Source organism: Mustela lutreola, chromosome 10 (genome assembly GCF_030435805.1).
Source record: "Mustela lutreola isolate mMusLut2 chromosome 10, mMusLut2.pri, whole genome shotgun sequence".
NCBI classification, from domain to species: domain Eukaryota; kingdom Metazoa; phylum Chordata; class Mammalia; order Carnivora; family Mustelidae; genus Mustela; species Mustela lutreola.
This window is the reverse complement of record NC_081299.1, coordinates 28,893,035-28,917,420: the sequence shown is the minus strand read 5'-3', so window position 1 is coordinate 28,917,420 and position 24,386 is coordinate 28,893,035. Positions and strand designations below refer to the sequence as shown.

The window sequence follows — 24,386 nt, the reverse complement described above, 5'->3', positions numbered from 1 at the left end:
GAGAACGCCCCTGCTGGCGGGCATGGGGGGGAGGCGCGTGGGCAGAGGCAGAAGCAGACTCTTTGCTGAGCAGAGAACCTGATGTGGGGCTCGATCCCAAGACTCTGGGATCACGACCTGAGCCGAAGGCAAATGCTTAACTGACTGAGCTACCCAGGCAGCCCTCCACATGTGAATTTATTGAAGAAAAAAAAAAGAGAGAGATTTTTTTTAAAGATTTCATTTATTTATTTGACAGAGAGAGAGATCACAAGCAGACAGAGCAGCACGCAGAGAGAGAGAGGAGGAAGCAGGCTCCCTGCTGAGCAGAGAGCCCAATGTGGGACTCCATCCCAGGACCTTGAGATCATGACCTGAGCCGAAGGCAGAGGTTTAACCCACTGGGCCACCCAAGTGCTGAGAGAGAGAGAGAGATTATTAACAAGAAGGACCCCGAGGTCTAGAGAAGGAAAAAACGTTAACAGAAGTCACGCTGAAAGCTAAAGACTCAACGTCCGGTCCCCCAACTCCCATACAGGTTCTTCAACTACTCCTCAGTCAGGGAGGTCCCTGCCTGCCCCGCCCGCCTCATAAAAACTCCAGGAAGTCGGCCCCTTAACCTCAGATTCCTGAATTTCTGTACGCCCCCTAGAGGCACCGGGAAATTACTCTGCATCGCTCCACGACACCTCCGGCCAGCAGGGGGCACTGCTGCCACCTCGAGCACACCGGCTATGCTTACCTTGTGATGCTCCCTTTTCTTCGAGTCCCCGAGGCACTTCCGGCGTCCGCGGAACTTTGGTGCGCCCGGACGCTCAGTGTGGGGCGCGGGCGCGCAAAGTAGCAGGAGTCGTTTCCGGCCGTGTCGGTGGTCTGAATCGAGGTGCAGAGGCGGAGGAGAAATGGAGACAATTCTGGAGCAGCAGCGGAGGTATCATGAGGAAAAGGAACGGCTCATGGATGTCATGGCCAAAGAGATGCTCACTAAGAAGTCCACGGTGAGTGGGGCCTGGGCAAAGGCTACGTCGAGGCTGGGCCCCATCCCGGTGTTTAACCTCGGAGGCCTTTCTTTGGCCCCGAGACCCTCCCGCACCCCATCCCCGGCTCCCTCCCGGGCTTCCTCTCCGAGCTCGGGCCGTGGTAACCGCCCCCCGAAGCCCAGCACTCCCCAGGCCTCGGTGGCAGCCGCGGAGACCTGGGCGGTTAAGCTCCGCCCTCGGGCGGCCTTTCCAGCCTCAGAACTCCCGACTAACGGCGCCTGTGTCACCGTTTGCTTTTCTCCAGCTCCGGGACCAGATCAATTCTGACCACCGCACACGGGCCATGCAAGATGTGAGTGCTCCGTTGTCCGCCTCTCTTTGGGTCGGGACGAGCTGCGAAAGTGAGGGAAGGCGGGGTTCGGGGTCTCAGTATGAGACCAGTCCAGCTAAAGGTAGCCAGATGGACCAGTCGAGGGCTGTGTGACTGGAGAAGTCCTCGCGGCTTCCAAACCCGAGAGTGCTGAGCTGTCCTTCCTCACCCCTGAATGGGACCTCCTATTCATACCATCCTGTGCCCAATGATGTACAAAGAATAGTTAGGAGGAGTAAGTGGCCCGGGCACAAAAGGTACCATCCCTACCCCCGCCCCCCTCCCCAGTGTTGGGTATTAGTGTTTTCCTCCCAGAATACCGTTTTTTAAAAAAAAAAAATTATTTATTTGGGCGCCTGGGTGGCTCAGTGGGTTAAGCCACTGCCTTCAGCTCAGGTCATGATCTCAGGGTCCTGGGATCGAGTCCCGCATCGGGCTCTCTGCTCAGCAGGGAGCCTGCTTCCCTCTCTCTCTCTCTCTCTGCCTGCCTCTCCATCTACTTGTGATCTCTCTCTGTCGAATAAATAAATAAAATCTTTTTAAAAAATTATTTATTTATTTGACAGACAGAGATCTCAAGTAGGTGGAGAAGCAGGTAGAGAGAGAGGGGAACGCAGGCTTCCCGCTGAGCAGAGAGCCCTATGCGGGGCTGGATCCCAGGATTCTGAGATCATGACCTGAGCCAAAGGCAGAGGCTTTACCCCACTGAGCCACCCAGGCGCCCCTCCCAGAATACCATTTTGAAATTTTTACCTAGCAAACCAGGTTTGCTTAGTAATAGTTCAATTTTGTGCTTTTAGGAAATGAATCAAAATGTTGATGCTAACTGCTGAGTGATAGGTAAATGAAGGTTCATTATACACAATGTTTTCTATTCTTGCATGTATTTGAAGTCTGTTTAGAAAGGATTGAAAGACCTAATCAGAGTTTCCAATTCGCAGAAGATAATTAGTATTGTTAGCCTCTAGTTCCTTATTTAAATTCCCAAATCCGAAATACTGTGAAAACAAAGATTTTCTTTGTGATTTTGGGGGCGTGGGGGGATGTAATTACTTGGTGGCAACATCTGACTTGATCTCATTTGGCAGCAAAACCCTGACCTTAACAGATAAGCTTTGGATGGTCTTTAGCCCATTTATTAAATAATGCATAATTTTCACTGCAGAATTATTAATAGGTGTTCCAGATTCCAGCAGGGATGTTACATAATATATAATATTTTTCCCAACTTAGAAATTCCAAATTCTGAAGCAAATCTGGTCCCAAAAGTTTTGAAAAAGAGACTAGGAACTTTTAACATCTCTCAGGGTTTCCCTGGGCCTTGACTAGTGAGCTCTGTTGGTCGCTTAGCCCTATAGTTGTACAGATTGCTTTGTTCTGATGAGTTTTGTGTTTATCTTTCAGAGGTACATGGAAGTCAGTGGGAACCTGCGGGATTTGTATGATGATAAGGATGGGTAAGTGATAGTCACTTCTAGTCCAGGAGTTAGCGCCTCTGAAGAGCCATGCTTCAAGGACTGATTTTGTGCACTGTGTTCTTCGAATTTTTTCTGGTATTGCAGATTACGAAAGGAGGAACTCAATGCCATTTCAGGACCCAATGAATTTGCCGAGTTTTATAATAGACTCAAGCAAATAAAGGAATTCCATCGGAAACACCCAAATGAGGTATGATACTCAGAAAGTATTTTTTCCAAACCTGCTTGAAGAGCATACTAAAGGAAAGGCATAAGGAGGATGGAGGTGCACCATTCAGATGTCCCTTCAAAAGAGCTATTTAGGGGCGCCTGGGTGGCTCAGGGGGTTAAAGCCTCTGCCTTCAGTTCAGGTCATGATCTCAGGGTCCTGGGATGGAGCCCCGCATCGGGCTCTCTGCTCAGCAGGGAGCCTGCTTCCCCCCTCTCTCTCTGCCTGCCTCTCTGCCTACTTGTGATCTCTCTGTCAAATAATAAATAAAATCTTTAAAAAAAAAACCATTTAGGTGACATCTTGCAACTCCAGTACTTCCAGTTTCCCCCTCATCTTTAGGCCAAGGCCACACTCTTCCTGGGTAGCCCCAGCCAGGGATAGAGCACAAGTGAAGATACTGTGGCCTGGATATTTCCATTCAGTGCAGGACTCTTGTAATGAGCATTCTTTGCTCCTCAGCTCCCCACTGGGAAGGTAAAGACTTGGTCTGAATCACAGTGTAGGCTATCCCTGCCCAGTCATCCTCTCTCTTGGTTTTTATCTTTCCCAGGCATTACCCCCAATAAACTCCTTGCGCTCCTAACTCTGTCTTGAAATCTGCTAGCTAGGGGATCCATCTAACACAAAGACGCTGTACTTACTTAACAGTGATCATTATACTGTCAGCGTTTAGCCCAGAGGCCAACTTTTTCATGAAGTATATTTCCTTATCCAGTCCTCCCTTGAAATTAATCTTTATGATCTGATTATATTTTATGACAGTGAATGTGTACCTCACTGTATTGAAATAGTATAAGGAACAGGGATTATATCCCAGTTATCTAGAAGTGATTGAACATCTTGAGCAGCTGACCAGAGTTCTAGGGGGAGGAGATTTTTTGTTTTGTTTTGTTTTGTTTTGTTTATTTGACAGAGGCACAGTGAGAGAGGGAACACAAGTGGGGGATGGAGGAGGAAGAACTAGGCTTCCCACTGAGCAGGGAGCCCGATACCAGGCTCTGTCCTAGGACCCCAGGATCAAGACCTGAGCTGAAGGCAGATGCTTAACGAATGGGCCAACCAGGTGCCCCAGGAGAAGGAGTTCTAGGGGGGAAAGGGAGCAAGGCCATGGCTGTAGCAGATGTGGAAAGGGGTTGGTTATGGATTATTCTGAGCTTTCATGACTGTGTAACTGGGAAGTTGTTCCCTTGGGGGAGATAAAGAGGTAATCCACTTGCAGTGGGAATGAATTTTTATATATGTAGCTTTTCAAGTGATGTTATACATTATATAGGTAGACGTGTCCTGTGGGTAGAAGTGACGTGACTGGGGTTAGGCATGAAATAAAAAAAAAAAAAAAAAAAAAAAAAGCTTGTGATTTAGATCTGATAATTAGCTCATAGACTTAATGGTTGAGGTTGACTTGATGGATGAGGGCACTTTCTCACGCCAGCAGAAGTCTTCCCACCCCTTTAAGCATCAAGCGTGAAGCCTTTTGCTAAGAGAGAAGACATGAGTACCATTCCGGTATGTTAACCTTATTCTAGCCTTGGTAGAAAGGTGATGAGAAATAAATGGTTTGGTTTTATTTATTTGTTTGTTTGTTTGTTTGTTTGACGGAGACGGTGAACGAGGGAACACAACCAGGGGGAGCAGCAGAGGGAGAGGGAGAAGCAGGCTTCCCACAGAGCAGGGAGCCTGATGTGGGGCTTGATCCCAGGACCCTGGGATCCAGACACTTAATGACTGAGCCACCCAGGCGCCCCGAAATAGGTGGTTTTTAAAAAGGATTAGAAGGATGCTCAAGATATACTAAGGGGAAAAGGTCCAATTATGTGAAAAAATAAACACCTTACACTTGCCTGTAGGTGCATGTACATATGCATGTATTTAAATATACAGAATAGTGGTTTGCAAATTTTGTAGGATATGTTTAAATCCTTTGGGGATTTTTATATTTTAATTTTTTTTAAGATTTTTTTTTTTTTAAACACTCCCAGGTAATCCTAATGTTGAGCAAAATTTGGAAACAGATGGTATAAAAGGTCTCTTAACAGTGCTAAAGGGGGACTTTGGTTTTTGTGAGCATGTGTTACTTTAGGAGTTCTTAGGCAAATGATACCAAAAAAGGAAAAGAAAAAAGCAAGGTAACTGCGGAATAATAGTAGGCTCCTAATGAAAATCAAGTCTCAAACATCAGAAGTCTAACTTACTATACAGCCCATTTCTGCAGCATCGCAACTTTTTTGTTAAAAATCCACCTGAAGGGGTGCCTGGGTGGCTCAGTGGGTTAAAGCCTCTGCCTTCGGCTCAGGTCATGGTCCCAGGGTCCTGGGATCGAGCCCCCTCGTCAGGCTCTCTGCTCAGCAGGGAGCCTGCTTCCTCCTTTCTCTCTCTGCCTGCCTCTCTGCCTGCTTGTGATCTCTGTCTATCAAATAAATAAATAAAATCTTTAAAAAAAAAAAAAATCCACCTGAATTTTTCTTTCTTCCCTTCAGATCTGTGTGCCAATGTCAGTGGAATTTGAGGAGCTTCTGAAGGCTCGAGAGAATCCAAGTGAAGAAGCCCAAAGTAAGTAGGTTTCAATATTTCTCTCGAGCACTAACAAAAGTGCAGGTTCATGACAGAGCTCAGATTTTCCCTCCAAGCCCTGGAAAACAGAGCCCCAGAGAAATTTATTGCCATGTTCTCAGCTGGATTGACGTCCTAAATTGGACTTGAACAAAATACTCACTTTGTACTACCCTTGCTCAAGTTCACTGGCCTGGAAAACTGAGGTCTGTTGACTTCCTGAGCATAGGGAGGACATTTGGGTGAAGGGGTATGTCGTGTCACAGAGAACTAGCCATCCATTTGAAGAGCCACGTCCAAGAAAGTGGTCTTTAATGTCTGAATCACTGATACATCTTTGATTCTTTCAGACTTGGTCGAGTTCACAGATGAAGAGGGTTATGGTCGTTATCTTGATCTCCATGACTGTTACCTCAAATACATTAACCTAAAGGCCTCAGAGGTAGGGTCAGTGGTGGTGGTGGTCAGGTGTTGGGGACGGGGGACACACGGGATGACAGTGCTTCCGATTCTAGAGGTGGGTCAGGATGGCAGGCTGGGGCTTCTGGACAGAGAGCAATTACACTATCTTGTGTTTTGTAACCATTAGAAAAGACATAATGGGCTTTCTTGGAATGAAACAGTACGTAAAATGAAAGGTTTTTATAGTGGATACAACAGTCTTATTTATAGTTTTTAAATTTTTAAAAGATATATATTTAGAGAGAGAGTGCATGTTTGTGTACATGCACACACAGCGAAGGGACAGAGGCAGAGAATCTTAAGCAGGCTCCCTGCTGAACACTGACACCAGAGTCTGACACAGGCTCCATCTCACAGTCTTGAGATCATGACCTGAGCTAAAACCAAGAGTTGGACACTCAGCCGACTGAGCCACCTCGGTGCCCCTACTTATTTTTATTTTTTTGAGTGAACACTGCAGCCAACATGGGCCTTGACTAAAGACCCTGAGATCAAGAGTCACATGCTCTATAAACTGAGTCAGCCAGGTGCCCCAAGCATACTATTTTATAAACAAATTTTATTGCTTATTGATACATATTTTGCTTTTATAAACATATTTTTTTTTTAACTCACAGTGAGCCCCTGCAATAGACACATGTCTAGGTATGTGAAAAATATGAAAACATAATCTCTGCCTGCAAAAGTGTCTTTTATCACAAGATTTAGGATCCAGTGTGACAATCTCAGAAAGGTCACAAGAAGGTGTATGATTAAGATCCTCATGGAGGTGTGAGGAAATGTCCCGAAAGTTCAGTGACTGTACCTTAAGCTCCAAGAGTTCAGGTCCTATATCTGTCTTGTTCTCATCTGTATCCACGTACTTGGTCCAAAGATGCTCAGTAAGTGACGCTGTGAGTGAACAAATGGCACTTCAGAACCTTAGTTTAGGATGTAGTAGGTGTCAGAGCCTTCGGTTTGCATTCAGTTAGTGTTGGACAAATGTTTCTTTCATTTACTGTTGATTGATTTGATCTTTATTTTTCAGTTAGTTGCATGTCTGATAAGTCTGCTCAGTGCCATGGCATTCACACCCCAGGTCGTGTAGGAATTAAGTCATGGGCAAGCAAAGACCAAGATGAGCTGGTCCTTGTTATTAGACAACACTCAGTTTTGATCTCATTTATTAGAGACTGTAGTGCAACTTGGTGCAAACCCCTAACTGGATCTCTTGTCATTTCTTTTTTCAGAAGTTGGATTATATCACGTATCTCTCCATCTTTGACCAGTTATTTGACATTCCTAAAGAAAGGAAGAATGCTGAATATAAGAGGTAGGCATTGCTAGCCTCTAGGCCTCTCCTGGATTTAATTAGGTTATTTAATGTAAAGATTTGATGGCAGAGTTCTGAATTTTATTGCCTGAAATAAGGACACAAATGGCTTCCAGGTTTATTGAAGGAGCGAGATTTCGAATGCCAGTTTCAACATGTGTCTTACTCTGGCTCTGGAAGAATGTGCATCTGTTGGCACATCTGTGATTTTACACTGAGGCTGTTCTTAAATTTGTTTCATTGTAGAAAGAAGTCTCATTCAGGGATCTGTGTCTTGAGTTTAACAAGAAAAAGATTAGCATTTCTCATTGTGACCGAAGTGAGGTGCATGACTGATGTACAGATGGAAAGTTTTTTTGTGTGTTTTTATGCCCCCAGTTTGTGATCTGTCCTACTGACTTTCTCTCTTCCTCATTTTCTCTTTACCTAACATCTTTTATGTGAGTTAATTAAGATTTTATCATTTGAAATTATGATGATGAAATGAGATCATAAAGGTCAAAATCAAGATGACGTGTTAGGAAAAAATTCAATTGTAAGCTCATTCTAAAAATTAGTATTATTACTTTTAAAAACTGGTATCACTGGAATTTTATTTTACGGGACGTAACAGTATATAAAAAATACTCTGTTTTCTCTGTATTGTTCCTGTATAGATATTTGGAGATGCTGCTTGAGTACCTTCAAGATTACACAGATCGAGTGAAGCCCCTCCAAGATCAGAATGAACTTTTTGGGAAGATTCAGAATGAATTTGAGAAGAAGTGGGAGAATGGTACCTTTCCTGGATGGCCGGTAAGCTTTAGTGGGGTAGGGGAGAGAACATGCAGAGGAATTGGATTAATAGTTTTACTTGAATACTGAGCCTCTGCCTTAGGGCATTAGCTGCTGATCCCTCGGGATAAGTGTGACTGTGAGGTGTCCCCTGCCACATATGTCAGGCGTTCTTGCCTTGTATGCTTTGGAATGAGATTTGTCAGGGCCTCCTTGCCATTGGCCGAGCCTAGCATTTTCACCAGCTATGTCATTACTGCTGTGTGGTTCTTACTGACCCCAAACTGCAAAGATTATGTGCTAGAATTTGCATCATATGTTTTCAGTCCTTGGTGATAAACTTTTCCTGAAGTCTCAGGGAGAGAATGAACGATCTTGTCTTTGGCTCTGCTCTTATGGGAATTCAATTCATAGTCACACATGCATATAAGAAAGAGACCATCTGCCACCTGGTAACGTAGATAGATGGCTCCCTTGTCTTCATTTAAACCTGGATCTTACTGTTGTTCTTGCCAGAAAGAGACAAGCAGTGCCCTGACTCATGCTGGAGCCCATCTTGACCTTTCTGCATTCTCTTCCTGGGAGGTATGTTCTCTTTAGTAACTATACTGGCCCCACATGTTCACTCCTCAGAGAAACCACTCAATCTGTTTCTAATGCCATGGTAAGACACCAGTTCCTAGAACCAGGCATCTACAAAAAATATGGAAAGATAAAGCTAAAAAGAAAAAAGTTTACCCATCTACTTTGAAAAGTATAAACTTTATGAGACTTATAGTGGAGGTAGTCACTACCAGTATGATTGCATATGAACTAGACCACAGACTCAGACTTTGGAGAGTCTGAGCTGAGTGCTAGCTATTGGCTATGGAATGTATGGTCTTGCCACAGCTTCAAGAACACCCACACACCCACCTGTAAAGACCTAAGCTTAAGCATTTGTTGTTTCTCAAAGTCTATTTATATGAAATTGTAACTTGGCTCTTTTTTTTTATGTAGGAGTTGGCCTCCCTGGGTCTGGACAGATTGAAATCTGCACTCTTAGCGTTAGGCTTGAAGTGTGGTGGGTAAGAGACTGCTTTTTCAGAACTGTCCCAGTTTACTGTGTGTTTGCACAATAATGGACTCTGATGCCATTCTTTCTGTTATCCTGCACCGCCGAAGTATGCAGAACCATATGGTAGAGTAACTCTGATATCTTTATCCCTTCTGTCTTCTTAGGACCCTAGAAGAGCGAGCCCAGAGGCTCTTCAGCACCAAAGGAAAGTCCCTGGAGTCACTTGACACCTCCCTGTTTGCCAAAAATCCCAAGTCAAAAGGCACCAAGCGGTGAGTGGCTGGGGTGGCATCTCTGTGGACAGTTCTAAGATGTTATTCCCCGGAGAATTTTTACCGCAGCAACCAGGTTTATCGCCATTATTGATTCAGAGAGATACAGTTTGCCATTTTTCTGTGCAAATGGTAGAGAGCCCCATCATTGTTATACACCAAGAACAGTTTGTACGCCGGTGATTGAGAGTGGGTTAATGTTGAAACAGCTTTAGGTACTTTTTTTTTTTTTTTAAAGATTTTATTTATTTATTTGACAGAGAACACAAGTAGACAGAGAGGGAGAAGCAGGCTTCCTGCTTCCTACGATGACCCTGGGATCACGACCTGAGCCTAACCAACTGAGCCATCCACGTGCCTCTCTAGGTACTTTTTGTTACCTCAGGAGGCTATGGAAGCTAAATAGGTTCCAAAAATATTTTTTTAAGTTTGTTTTTACTAATGGTAATTGATTGAATCTTTTTAAAATCATAGCATAGTTGACACACAGTGTTACATTAGTTTGAGGTGTACAAGGTAGTGATCTGACAACTCTGTATGTTATGCCATGCACAAGCATACCTGCCTTCTGTTGCCACAGAACCTATTGCAGTGCCGTTGGCTGTGTTCCCTGTGCTGTACCTTTCATCCCTGTAGTTGAATCTCTTCTTGAGCCTCATGCTTGTACAGGGTATTTTTTTTTTAGTGTGCACTTTGTAATTCTGAAAAGTAGCTTTTAGGGGCACCTGAGTGACTCAGTGGGTTAAGCCTCTGCCTTCGATTCAGGTTATGATCTCGGGGTCCTGGGATCGAGCCCAGCATGGGACTGTCTGCTCAGCGGGGAGCCTGCTTCCCCCTCTTTCTCTCTGCCTACTTGGGATCTCTGTGTCAAATAAATCAAATCTTTTTTAAAAAAAAAAGAAAGAAAAGTAGCTTTTACCCTGATCTTTTGCAGATACGGACTTAGAAAAGTTAAGGCATATCCCCACTATCTCATAGTTACTAAGTACTAAGGGTCAGGATTTGGGCCTAAGTCTGTCCCAGAGATTGTCTCCTCTGCTACATTTTCTTTGGAGATTATAATGATGGAAATTTAAGTGTCTTGATGTGTTTTATGTCTTCTAAAATGAGATTAGAGAGGCAGCTTCCATGCATTCCAAGAAATAACCTTAATACTTCCATCAGCAAGTCCTGAGCTGAACAGAGCATTTGCTTTCACAGCATAACAGTTGTCACATGCTTGTAGTTTTTAATGCACACTTGGAATAAATGTTCCCAGATATGGGATAAGGCTTTGGGTGAAAGAATCCTTGAGTGATACACCTTTTTTCTTGTTTCCAGAGACACTGAGAGGAACAAAGACATTGCTTTCCTAGAAGCCCAGATCTATGAATATGTAGAGATTCTTGGGGTGAGTAATGGACTCTGCTGAGAGCAGTAAATACTGTAAGGTGTGGGAATCAGATAAATGTGAACTCACAGGATTTTTTTTTTAGGAACGAAAGAAGAAGGGTAGGTTTTAAACTAGTTCAGCAGAAAGTAAGGTTCTCTCAGGTACTTGACCCTTCAGTGAGGTTCCGTTCTCTTCGTAGGTGCCTGTTGTTGGGTGATATTCCCAAGGTTGCTCAGTTGCCATGAAGCCAAGCAGAAAGAACAGACAACCCTCTCAGCATAGTATCCAGAATGGTGCAGGTTCTTTGCATTCCAGAATATACCTAGAAGTTCCTGAATATATCTAGGAGATGGAAGCAGATATTCAAAAGGCATTAAAAGGAAGTCTGCTTAGAGTAGCGTTTCAGGTGTAACTTGCTATGAAAAAACATTACTTACATATTCAGAAGATAACAAGGAATTTGCTAGGGCTAGAATGCTAGTGGTATACAAAGCTTGCTATGAGCTGATTCTTGAATATTCTTTCAAGAAAGAGCCAAGGGTGGGTTGGGAGTGGGAAAAGGCCTCACCAGACAGGACGCTTATCTCAGAGAGAAAGGAAGTGGAATACAAGGGAAATCACTCTTTCAGGGAAGAGAAGATAGAAGAAAGGGCAGCACTCATCCAAAAAAGATGGGCACTATCTCTGGGAGTCCTGTAGAAGAGCAGCCTTTAAGAGTGTCTACAATTTTCAACTGCTCTCAGAGCCTTTCCCTTTATAGATGTTCAGATGGTGTTTTAAGTGATAGTTCTGGCTCAGATAGCTTGTTTACATGTCCCTGTCAGTTGTGTGGGTGTTTTCATTCTGCCTTTGTTTGAGGTATATAATATATATGTGTATAATATACATGCATATATTAGCTATATAACTAGTCACTTGTTGGTTCCCAACTGCTTTCACTAAAGGGCTAGTTAGAATGTTGGACACTAGGGCCACTAATATTCTCCACAGTGAACCTGGCTGTTACTATGGACAGCAGTCTGAGTGGCTAGTCCTCTAAAGATGATTGGGAGGCTAATCTGTACCTATGACCCAAGATGTTCTCTAACTTTTTGTTCTCTCCTTTGAGAGCATTTTGCCTTCCCTGCCAGGAGGTGGCACCACTCTCTAAAGTTTCAGCCAGAATGGTTTTTAGAAGTTGCTCCTGTTATGTACTGATAGGATTTTTACAATTGGCTTACCATTTATTGATGCCTGTTGGTTTCCAGACATTTTGCCCAATCCTTGGATACGATAGTGAATATGACATGCCTCTTGACCTTGAAAAGGCCACTTTGTGGTGGGGGGAGATAAGTGACTGTAGCAGAATAGATGTGTGCTGTGACACATTGAGACTGAGCTTTCTAGGGACACCTGGGTGGCTCAGTTGGTTGGACGACTGCCTTCGGCTCAGGTCATGATCCTGGAGTCCCGGGATTGAGTCCCACATCGGACTCCCAGCTCCACGGGGAGTCTGCTTCTCTCTCTGACCTTCTCCTCGTTCATGCTCTCTCTCACTGTCTCTCTCTCAAGTAAATAAATAAAATCTTAAAAAAAAAAAAAAAAAAAAAAGAAAGAGAGACTGAGCTTTCTAAGTAGAAAGAGGGAAAAAGAATGTTCTAGAAAGAAGAAACAGAAAGGATGAAGGTAAAAACATCATGGAGAGAAAACAGATATTAGGACATAATGAGAAGAAAACCAGTGTGTGTGGAGTGTACCTTGTAAGGGTGGGAGTGGTCAGAGAATAATTTGGACAGTTATGTTGGAGATTTGGACTTTGTTCTTTAAATAGTAGAAAGAGGGCATCTGGGTGGCTCAGGCATTAAGGGTCTGCCTTCTACTCAGGTCATGATCCTGGGGTCCTGGGATCGAGCCCCGAGTCAGGCTTCCTGCTCAGCAGGAGGCCTGCTTCTCCCTCTCCCACTCATCCCACTTATGTTCTCTCTTCCACTGTGTCTATCTCTGTCAAATAAATAAAAATATTTTTATAAATAAAACTGTAGAAAGACAGGAGGCGCCTGGGTGGCTCAGTTGTTAAGTGTCTGCCTTTGGCTCAGGTCATGATCCCAGGGTCCTGGAATTGAGCCCCGAATTGGGCTCCCTGCTCAGCAGGAAGACTGCCTCTCCCTCTCCCACTCCCCCTGCTTGTGTTCCCTCTCTCGCTAGCTATGTCTCTGTCAAATAAATAAAATCTTAAAAAAAAAAAAGGACAAAATGTTTTAAACAAAGTGTAACATTAGATTGGGGTGTTTTTTTTTTTTTAAAGATTTTATTTATTTATTTGACAGAGAGATCACAAATAGGCAGAGAGACAGACAGAGAGAGAGATGAGGAGAAGCAGGCTCCCTGCTGAGCAGAGAGCCCTATGCGGGACTCGATCCCAGGCCCCTGGGATCATGACCTGAGCCGAAGGTAGAGGCTTAACCCACTGAGCCACCCAGGCGCCCCAAGATTGAGGTTTTTTAAAAGTACATAAATTTGGCGGGAAAAATGGAAGTTGGACTGGAATGAGGAGAGACTCAGGGCAAGTTAGAAGGTTGTCTTGGTAAGGAAGGAGAAGAACAAACTGGGTAAGGAAATATTTTTAGAGACAGAGAAGACTTTGTTCTCTGTTGTTCTGCATTAGTCCATGGCCTAAGATGAGTATCTTAGGCAAGTGACCTAAAACTTTTGACTTTTTCCTTCAGGATCAGGGAGAGCCTATTGATAAGGAGTTTTGATAAGAAGGCAAGATTTTCCCTTTATTGTACAAGTATGAAAACCATATCCAGGGCACCTGGGTGGCTCAGTCGGTTAAACGGCTGCCTTCAGCTCAGGTCATGATCCCAGGGTCCTGGGATCAAGTACCTCATCCAGCTCCCTGCTTGGTGGGGAGCCTGCTTCTCCCTCTCCTCCCCCTTCTTGTGCTCGCTCGCTCTTTCTCTCTGTCTGTCAAATGATAAAATCTTTAAAAAAGAAAAAAAAGGGGACGCCTGGGTGGCTCAGTGGGTTAAGCCGCTGCCTTCGGCTCAGGTCATGATCTCAGAGTCCTGGGATCGAGCCCCGCATCGGGCTCTCTGCTCAGCAGGGAGCCTGCTTCCTCCTCTCTCTCTGCCTGCCTCTCTGCCTACTTGTGATCTCTGTCTGTCAAATAAATAAATAAAATCTTAAAAAAAAAAAAAAAAAAAAAAAAAAAGAAAACCATATCTTTGGAAGGTTGAGGGGTCAGCAAGAGTTGTAGAAAATTGCTCTTCTTGTTCTGCACTACTTTTCTCTGACTTCCCTTTCATTTCTGGACCTGACTTAGGAACAGCGACATCTCACTCATGAAAATGTACAACGTAAGCAGGCAAGGACCGGGGAAGAGCGAGAAGAAGAAGAGGAAGAGCAGATAAGTGAGAGTGAAAGTGAAGATGAAGAGAATGAGATCATTTACAACCCCAAGAACCTGCCCCTTGGCTGGGATGGCAAAGTACGTGCCTGCATTACCACCTTCCTTCCCATCGCCCGTTCAGGAAGCGGACAGGAGTCTAATACTGTTTCCTCTCTGATTTCTTTTAGCCTATTCCCTACTGGCTGTACAAGCTTCATGGTCTAAACATCAACTATAACTGTGAGATTTGTGGAAATTACACCTACCGAGGTCCCAAGGCTTTCCAGCGGCATTTTGCTGTAAGGAATTCAGAGCCATTTCTCCTGGAAATTAAAATGTGAAACATGCAGCTTTTAGAGAGGATAGGAACACCCTGAGAGTAGCACTCGTGTCCAGAGCTTAAGAGAAGCAAGGAGTGGATTTAAAGTCAAGCATGTGGCATTTGACCTTTGGCACCCTGCTAGCCTAGAATAATGCCTAAGATGGTTTCTGGAGGCATTCTGGCACTCTGCTATTTGAAATTCATTTCGGTTTGCTTGTGCTTATTATACTTCTCTCATTTTATCTTTCTGCCAGCACCTGAGACCATCCTCTGACTCCTTACTCAGCTCTCTACCCACTGCTAGTACACAGGACCAAAGAAGGGACTGACTGCCTCCTTTTTTGTGTCTTAAGTGGGTGTTTGCCTCTTTGAAAAATAGGAGCTAAGAGGATGACACTTATCAAGCAATTCTTGAGAAAAGGCCTTATCTGGGTAGTACTCCAGAAAGTGGATTCATCCTTATTATGTTTCTGCCTTTGATTCTTCGTACTTGGAAGGAAGTTTTACAAATGGAAAGATTTGCTAGACCCAGGGCAGAGAATGTATATGAACTCCTCGCTTCCTTCCTCAGACATCCATATCACTTGGGTCTTTTCTCTTGAGCCCGAGTCATATCTGAGTTTTTCTCAGTACTCCCTCCAGTACATTAGAATTGGCGGCCAAGATAAAGCCCATGCCATTTGCCATCTGCAAGCCCAAGCTGTCATTGCCTCTCGGTGCTCTCTTGCACATCCCTGCTTATGCCTAATGAGCAGTCTTCGCCCTTACTTACAGAGGTGACCTGCCGTCAGTAGTGCTTACTCACGCTGGTGGTGGGGGCTGTGTGGGAGGCCACTGGTTAATTAGAGTGCTGGTGTTTTGCTGTGGTCTTGACACAGGTTTTGTCTGGACTATTATTAGATCTGGATCTTGGTTTGAGAAACCAGCCCAGTGAAGAGAACAATGCAATGCTGCTTTGAAATAACTGCCCCTTATCAGTCATGGCCAGCTGTTTACAAACGGGAGCCGCAGAAGGAATGCTGCCATTAGGTGGAGTCTTCTTTTTTTTTTTTTTTTTTTTTTTTTTTAAAGATTTTATTTATTTATTTGACAGAGAGAAATCACAAGTAGGCAGAGAGGCAGGCAGAGAGAGAGAGAGAGGAGGAAGCAGGCTCCCTGCTGAGCAGTGAGCCCGATGCGGGACTCGATCCCAGGACCCTGAGATCATGACCTGAGCCGAAGGCAGCGGCTTAACCACTGAGCCACCCAGGCGCCCCAGGTGGAGTCTTCTGCAAAGGGTCAAGTTAAGGTTTATGAATAGAGTGGAGCTCGTGCCCTGTGTTCAGTTATTCCCATTTCACAACCTTTTACTTCTCATTTTCACGTCCTTTCTCTTCTCTCTTCTCCTAGGAGTGGCGTCATGCCCATGGCATGAGGTGTTTGGGCATCCCAAACACGGCCCACTTTGCTAATGTGACACAGATCGAAGATGCTGTCTCCTGTAAGTATGCTTTATTTCCCATTCCCTAGACACCAGATCAGTGGCCAGTCCTACAGCTCACTGCCCCCAGTACCCTGGTGTATCCAGGGCTAGGGGCAGCAGGTTGTGGATCAGTGTATATTTTTATGTCCTGCAATTTGCCTCATTCCTTGAGATTGATATTGATAACATTTTAAGCTTACACTCATGCCAACTGCTAAAACAAAAGTGATACTTTGATTAATTTTGTTTCATGTTTGTTTGTTCCATGGATAGGATCCTTATCATTTTCCCCAAGTCTTATGTTAAATTAAATAGAAGTAGGTGATAGGTCGTTCTTACCTGGCTGGTGTTTTCCAAGAGAATGATGCTTGTTCATCTACACTGATTTTAAGATTGGCTCATGGTTTTATTAATCACATTGCACAAGAGAAAGATTGCACCTTTACCACTCTTTTTTATCGGGCGTTGGATTAAACAGCATTCCTGGATTCTTTCGTATTGGGGGTGGATCCTCTCAATGCGTTATTTATCCTATTAGGATTCTCCTCAGAAGTTTTATATTTGTGTCTGTAAATCAAAGATGTGCTTCTTGTTTTCGTTTGAATCACTTGTCAGGTTTAAGGATCAAAACAGTATTGAGGACATAAAATGGATGGAATTACCGCTACATTCTCTTTTGTCATTTGAAACTATTTGTATTTAAATAGGTTATTTCTTCATACAAAGGGACCAGCATAGAAAGATTTTCCAGTTATAATAACCCATAAATGCCTTGATTCATCATGACAAAGTAGAAACCAAGTGCTTCATTTCTCTTGTGTTTTATATTCTTTTTCCTGCCAATACTTTCTGTAATCTCAGGGATTTTTTATTCCTTTCTTAAGTCTTTAGATGAGAACTTTCTTCTGTTTGTTTCTTTATTATTTTTAATAGAGGCATGTAGAACCAGATGTCATTCTTTCAGAAATCCATTAGGAATATCCATTATTGATATGTTATATTGAGACTTTATTAAAGATGTTATTTCTGACTCTTAAGAAATTATTTAAAAGAGTATTTTTAATTATATAGCTGATTGAGGTAGTAGGTCACCCGCATTTTCAGAAGAGGAAAGTTAGGTAACTTTTTCCAGGTCCCATACCTTGTAAATGGGAAAAACCCAGGGATCAAACCCATGTCCTATGGCAGAGTCTTTTCTCTTTCCACAGTGCTAGACTGCTTCCTTTCACTCACCCTCACCAATTAAAGAGTTCATGGTCAGGGCGCCTGGCTGGCTTCATTGAAAGAGCATGTGACTCTCAGGGTTGTGAATTTGAGCCCCATGTTGGGTGTTGAGATTACTTAAATAAACATAAAATTTTTTTAAAGTTTTTTTTTTTTTTAAGGCTTTATTTATTTATCTGACTGAGACACAGCAAGAGAGGGAACACAACCAGGGGGAGTGGGAGAGGGAGAAGCAGGTCTTCCGCCCAGCAGACGCCAAACGCAGATGCTTAGCAACTGAGACATCCAGGGGCCTCTTAAATAAATAAAATGTTTAAAAAATAAAAATAGTTGGGACACCTGGATCAAGTCCCACATTGGGCTCCTTGCTTACTGGAGAGCCTGCTTCTCCCTCTGTCTGTGCACACGCTCTCTTTATCTCTCTCTCTCTGATAGATAAATATTTTATTTCTTTTTAAGATTTGATTTATTAGGGGGAGGGATGGCGTGTCTGGGTTATGGACATTGGGGAGGGTATGTGCTATGGTGAGTGCTGTGAAATGTGTAAGACTGATGATTCACAGATCTGTACCCCCAAAGCAAATAATACATTATATGTTAATTTAAAGATTTTATTTATTTGAGAGACAGAACATGAGAGGGGGGTGGATCAAAGGGAGAAGCAGACTCCCCACCAAGCAGGGAGCCTGACATAGGGCTTGATCCTGGGACTCCAGGATCATGACCTGAGGCCAAGGCAGTCAGTCACTGAACCAACTGAGCCACCCAGGTGCCCAAATAAAATATTTTTAAAAAATAAATAAATAATAAATAAAAAAACATTAGAATAGTTGATCATTAAATTGATTCCAGGAAGAAATGTCATGGATTCTCTCCTTGGTCTTACCTAGATTTTTAGAAAAACTTATTTTTTTCCAAAACATTGTTGGCAGGCTCATGATTCCACCATCTTTCCATTAGCCAAATTATTTTCAGAATCTACCTCTTCTTTTTTTTTTTTTTTTTTTTTTAAATAGAGAGAGACAGAATGCAAGCTGGGGGCTAGGGCAGGGGCAAAAGGAGAGAGAGAGAATCTTAAGCAGACTCCATGCCCAGTTCGGAACCTCATGATCTCCCAACCCCGAGATCATGACCTGAGCTGAGATCAAGAGTTGGACTTGATCAGCTGAGCCACCCAGACACCTCCAAAATCTGTTCCTTTGATTCAGACGCCTCAATTAATCAGTCCCATACACATTTTTATTACTGCCACTTCTTTGATTTGTTGCAGTATTTCCATCCATCATGACTTTCCTTAATATTTTGTTTCTCTGTATAACATTTATGGTTTTACCTCTATCTCAATATCATTTTGTCCTTTAACTTTTTTACTCCACCCTCAGCAGATCATAGATTTACTATAAATTTATCATCACCTCTCCCCTTCTCATTTCCCCAAGCATTGTTCCTCCGTTTGAGTATCCTGGATTAACTCTCTGGCTTCCTTTCTGACTTTCATAGCAGATCAGTGGTTGTACACATATTCGCTCCCACTAGATGGTGACAGTCTTTATCCCAGATGTCTCACCAGTATTAAGCGATTAATTACTGAATGGAGGTTAATTCTTTCATGATACAGAGTTTCTATAATTATTTATTTATTTGACAGAGAGAGATCACAAGTAGGCAAAGAGACAGGCAGAGAGAGAGAGGAGGAGGCAGACTCCCTGTGGAGCAGAGAGCCCGATGTGGGACTCGATCCCAGGACCCTGAGATCATAACCTGAGCCGAAGGCAGAAGCTTACCCCACTGAGCCACTCAGGCGCCCCTAGAGTTTCTATAATTTTTTTTCATTTCCTGTTGGTGGTAGAATTCTTTCTTATTAAACCTGGATTGTCCTTTTTTTTTTTTTTCTTGAAGATTCCGAAGTAGACATCTTAGAAATGTTTGGTTATAAGGAAGAAAGCATATTAAAACTAACTGCATGCTCTCCACCCTTTTTGCAAGAATATGCTTATTCAGCTGTGCTTCTCTGTATATACACCTTCTCCACTTTCTTGTATCTTTTCACCTGAGTTCACATGCAGGCAACCGTAGCCCTGCTCTGATGCCCTTCCTCAGTTTTCAGAGACTGCTATCGTCCAGCTCCATGTAGGTCTCGGTGTCCCCATTTATAGGACTAGGGGGAGACACAGCTGGTCTAGTGCCATCTGTAGTCCAGTCTGCTGGGTGTCCAGGAGTCGGCAGCACAAGTGGTTACTGCTTCTTCTAGAACACATCAAAAAGATGTGTTCCCTAATAAGGGGGTGGGTAGGGAAGTAACTATTGGCATAGCTTTTATGCTGGATTAACTTGTTGGTCTTTGTTTTAGATTATTCTGGTGAAGTTTTTCTTCTGGAGTTTTTAGCCAGGAGGGAGGGATTTGGCACTCCCATTTAAACTATGGTTATTTGTTTTTGTTTTTGTTTTTTTTTTTAAGATTTTATTTATTTATTTGACAGAGAAATTACAAGTACACTGAGAGGCAGGCAGAGAGAGAGAGAAGGAAGCAGGCTCCCTGCTCCCTGTGATCTCTCTCTGTCAGCAGGCTCCATCGGGCTGAGCAGAGAGCCCGATGCGGGACTCGATCCCAGGACCCTGAGATCATGACCTGAGCCGAAGGCAGCGGCTTAACCCACTGAGCCACCCAGGAGCCCAATGGTTATTTGTTTTTAATCTAACTTTTATTTTTATCATCATCATCAATATTACTGTTTTAGAGAGAGAGGACACACATGCTCACACACAAATGGGTGGGGTGGGGTAGAGGGAGAGGAGCCCAGTGCAGGGCTTGATCTCAAGATCCTGAGATCGACCTGAGGAGAAATCAAAGCCGGACACTTAACCAGCTGAGCCACCCAGGTGCCCCTGTTTTTGTTTTCTTTTTTTAAGTTGTAGAAAAAACAGTTAAGAAAGAGCACTGTGAAATTGCCACCAGAGACCCCCATGATTTAGATGGGTGGTCACCACAGACCAGTATTCACTAGGTACAAATTTATCTAACTGATAAATTTACAGCATCAAGTTCAGTTACCACCATGTTATCTACAGTAATAGCATAAGAAATGTAAATGTTGTAATGAACTCTGGACGTTGCCAGTGAGAGGAATGACTTTGCTAAAATTGTGATATCCTATGTCTCTGGCTTTTTATTGGGTCAGCTAGCTCATCAAAAGCAGGAAAATCAATTCATTCACTTCACTTAGTGAATCCACACTGGCGCCCAAGGTGATCCCATTCTTTTCTAATTGTTTCCGGAACCCTCTGAAGAATAATATCCCCCTTACTGATCCGTAGTTTCCTACACATCCATTTCTTTTCTGAAAGAAAAATCACGACGGCTCCAAAAAAAAAAAAAAAAAAAGACAGTCATAACAGCATTTCCAGTCTCCATTATTATAGTACCACTCTGGACTGGATTCCTGAATGGCCTGGACATAGAATGTGACATGACACTGCCCTGGTTCCTTGTAGCACATGATAAATTTTCTGTTCACTTGTAATGTGTGTATTGCCTGGGCCTGAAGACTTGAGCTCATTTGAAGATTTGAAGCAATGAGCAAGGAAGGAAAGGCTGATGAGGCGAGCATCTGTACACAGAGCCAAGCACTTTCTCATCTGTTGTTTCCCTGTCATGTCCCCTGTGTTAGGATTCAACTTGCTCTCTATGGTATTTTTTCCACTCTTCTCAAGTATTTTTTTTTTAATATTTCAAGTTTTTAGTTAAATTTTAGTTGTTAACACATAGCGTCAAAGTAGTTTCAGGAGTAGAATTTAGTGATTCATCTCTTACACATAACACTCACTGCTTATCACAATATAATCTTGTCAAGTTTAGAGTCACTCTACTTGGTGGGAAATGTGGAAGCAGCTAGGAATCAATATTCCTAATACTGGTAATATTTAACCTCTCTCCCTCAGTGGGCCTGTCCTAGCTGTTCTGTGTGGATCTCTCTTCTGGGAGTGCACCTGTCCTCACCAGTCTATCAGAGTTAGGTCTCTCTTTCCTGGTTCAGTACCTGTCCTGCCTTGTGTATGTGTGCTTCCTCCCTTTGAATCTGTGGTCATTTCTGGACGTATCTGGTCCCTTTCCTCTTCATCGGAATACTTTTACTGAACTGTCAGTGTTCTCGTTTTAATATTTTAAATATTAGTGTTTGCTGAGCTATCTTATCTTTCGGATTTTTTGGTCATGATATTTCATCTTTTATTTTCCTCCTCTGAAGCTTTTGAAATCTACACACCAGGCTTTAAAAAAACATATTTGACCCAGCCTGGTGTTCCCTTTCTCTTCTGTAATGAACTTTAAGACCTTAAGGTCAGTTTGTCCCATAATTCCTGTAGGTTGTACACACTAACTTCTTTGAGGGCATATCAGTTCTGTGTTCTTTTTTTTTTTTTTTTTTTTTTTTTTTTTTTAATATTTTATTTATTTATTTGACAGAGAGAGATCACAAGTAGGCAGAGAGGCAGGCAGAGAGAGAGAGGAGGAAGCAGGCTCTCCGCTGAGCAAAGAGCCCGATGCGGGACTCGATCCCAGGACCCTGAGATCATGACCTGAGCCGAAGGCAGCGGCTTAACCCACTGAGCCACCCAGGAACCCTCAGTTCTGTGTTCTAAGAGGTCTTTGGTTATATTTGGTCCAACTTTTCTTTTACAGCAAAGCATAGATTGTGGTAAGAGTTGCCGTGGAGGGGGTTTTGTCTGTGGGTGGGCCAGAACTGAAATTCCAGTCCGGGGCAGGCAAAAGTCTCAAGCACAGTGTCATCCAGGAGAACTTTAATGGGGACAGGGATGTTGTAACCCCTGTCTGCCTGATGGATACTCAGTCCAGTCTTGACTGCTGCTCATTTCTCATCCTGCAGTGTGGGCCAAGCTGAAACTACAGAAGGCGTCAGAACGATGGCAGCCTGACACCGAGGTGGGTGCTAACGTAGCATTGGGAGAGTGTCAAGTGACCGCTCCCTCACCCTGTAGAAGGGAGGAGAAAGGCAGTCACAGTAGTGGCGAGTACTCTGTGCCAGTATCTGTAAATTGGCTCTTGACTTGTAAGCCTAGTTTATTTGTGATATTCACATGTGTCAGACTTGAAATGTGTGTCTTAAGACAGACTGTATTCTGCTCTTAAAATGTTGAAGTGGCAAGCAGGAGTACCCAATGCCTTGCCCTGCCACGAGGATTCACAGGCTAAGAAGTTGTGAATCCATATCATAGGTTAGGTCTCCTTTGAGGAAAGCACCCAGAGAGAGATGAGCCTGTCTCATGAGGTGGGGAAGCATCCTTGTTTCCTCGTTGGTCCTGAGATAGTCATCCCACAGAGCAGATTTCAGAGGTGAGGAATGATGTGTATGTGAGGTGTGGCAGCTGTTCCTTTTTTTGTTTTTTTTGTTTTTTTAGGTCAGTGATTTCCAATATTCCTTTTTCTTTTCTTTTTTTTTTTTAAAGCAGCGAAGTCATTTACAAACTAATGTAGAATTCTAGTATATAAAATAAAGGAGAATTATACTTGAAATGAGGAAGCTCAGCCTTCTCGGCCTCCCTTTCAACCCTTCAATGGTCTCGGGTAGAAAGGGCAGAAACCTAGGGTCTTGGGAGTAATTAGAGAACTGTTGCCTTTGGTCACCCTTTCTCAACCAGCGTTCATCATCTTAGATACAGAGAGTGATATGAACAGACTATTTTCTCGGGTATCCCAAAGGTAGGTCATAAATGGTAGCACGCTAGATGCCTCGGATATGTTAGATCATGGCGCGCGGTGGATGCCTGGAGCAGTCGGGTTGGATTCTCCGGCACACCCCTGTTGAGTAAGGCTGTCTTAGATGCATACCATGAGATCAAGCCAGGATGAGCTCAGGTACCCAGAGGCTGGTTCCAGACATTTCTCCCAGGAGACAAGGCTAATAGTGTGCCCCTTTCCTTCCAGGAGGAGTATGAAGACTCCAGTGGGAATGTTGTGAATAAGAAGACCTATGAGGATCTGAAAAGACAAGGACTGCTGTAGTGTTCAGGGACGAATCTCAGCTTTGGGTCTTGCCCAGACTTCCCTGGAATCTGCTTTTTCTATTTCTCCCAACCAAATGCTCCTAAAGACTCTGCTACTTAGTCTTAAGGTCTAGCGTGCTTCTTGTAAAGAACAAGGCGTGCTGGCAGATGGCAGGGTTGAGATGTGTTTTATCTTTGTTTTATATTAAAAGATTCCGTCAGAAAATAAACCCAGCCCTTCTTCGGAATGTGTCTTGTACTAAAGCCCAGGATCGTGGACTAACGCAATCCTTTAGTTCTTAACACTCCCTACCTCTTTCTCATCAATTTAAGTGGCAACTAAGGTTTGAAGAGCACTGGTTATGTTACATTTATTCTCTTAGGTAGATCTGACTTAACTTTGTTCCCCAGGCCCATTTTCTGTGCTATCCCCTAAGGTGCATCACCCCAGGATACGCCCTGCCCTAGTTGAGTCAGCCAGTTCTGCAGGTATTAGACAAAGATGGGGAGGGCAAGCCAGGGCCTCTGCTAAGGACAAGATTGTGGCACCAGGATTTGCCAGGAAGGAGTTGAGCTGTCCTGGAATGGGCCCGCAGCCCTGCGCTTGCCCCAGCCCCACACCTCAAGCGGCCTGGCACACAGTGGCTCTAAGACCAGCTGTGAATTCACCGGCTTGCTAGTTCAGTACAAGTCTTTGGTATCCTGTCTGTCTGTCTCTTCTGCAAGATCCCTACTTGACTAAGAAGTGGCTAATATGCTTGTGTACTCCAACCCCAAGTAACCAAGATTCGGGTGGCTTGAGCAGTTGCCCTGACATCTGAATCTGGTATCCCACATGGAAGGACCTAGAGGAGCCAAGGAGGCAGTGATCTGCCCACAGGCATGATTTTCTGAAGCCCAGAGCCTGCTCCAGAACAGGATTTCTCCAGAGGCCTCCTTTGGCCCTCAGCACTCAGACCTTCAGTTTGTCTGTCTGTACTTTTTTTTTTTTTTTTTAAATATTTTATTTTATTTATTTGAAAGAGACACAGCGAGAAAAGGAACACAAGCAGGGGGTAGTGGGAGAGGGAGAAGCAGGCTCTCTGCTAAAGCAGCGAGCTTGATGAGGGACTTGATCCTAGGACCCGGGGATTATGACCTGAGCAGAAGCAGATGCTTAACTGAGCCACCCAGGCGCCCCTGTCTGTAATC

General features: G+C 43.7%; 1 protein-coding gene across 1 annotated transcript; it reads left to right on the top strand.

Moving 5' to 3' along the window:
- The first annotated feature begins 760 nt into the window (after positions 1-760).
- On the top strand, positions 761-23,443 carry SF3A3 (splicing factor 3a subunit 3). The gene is made up of 17 exons (XM_059136586.1): positions 761-977; positions 1,264-1,311; positions 2,734-2,786; positions 2,892-2,997; positions 5,496-5,568; positions 5,919-6,010; positions 7,260-7,342; positions 7,999-8,137; positions 8,633-8,701; positions 9,116-9,183; positions 9,338-9,445; positions 10,766-10,835; positions 14,122-14,286; positions 14,376-14,486; positions 15,899-15,989; positions 22,079-22,134; positions 23,137-23,443. Exons 1-17 carry the CDS (start codon positions 882-884, stop codon positions 23,212-23,214), a joined length of 1,506 nt encoding a protein of 501 aa, XP_058992569.1. The 5' UTR covers positions 761-881; the 3' UTR covers positions 23,215-23,443.
- Positions 23,444-24,386: the final 943 nt, after the last annotated feature.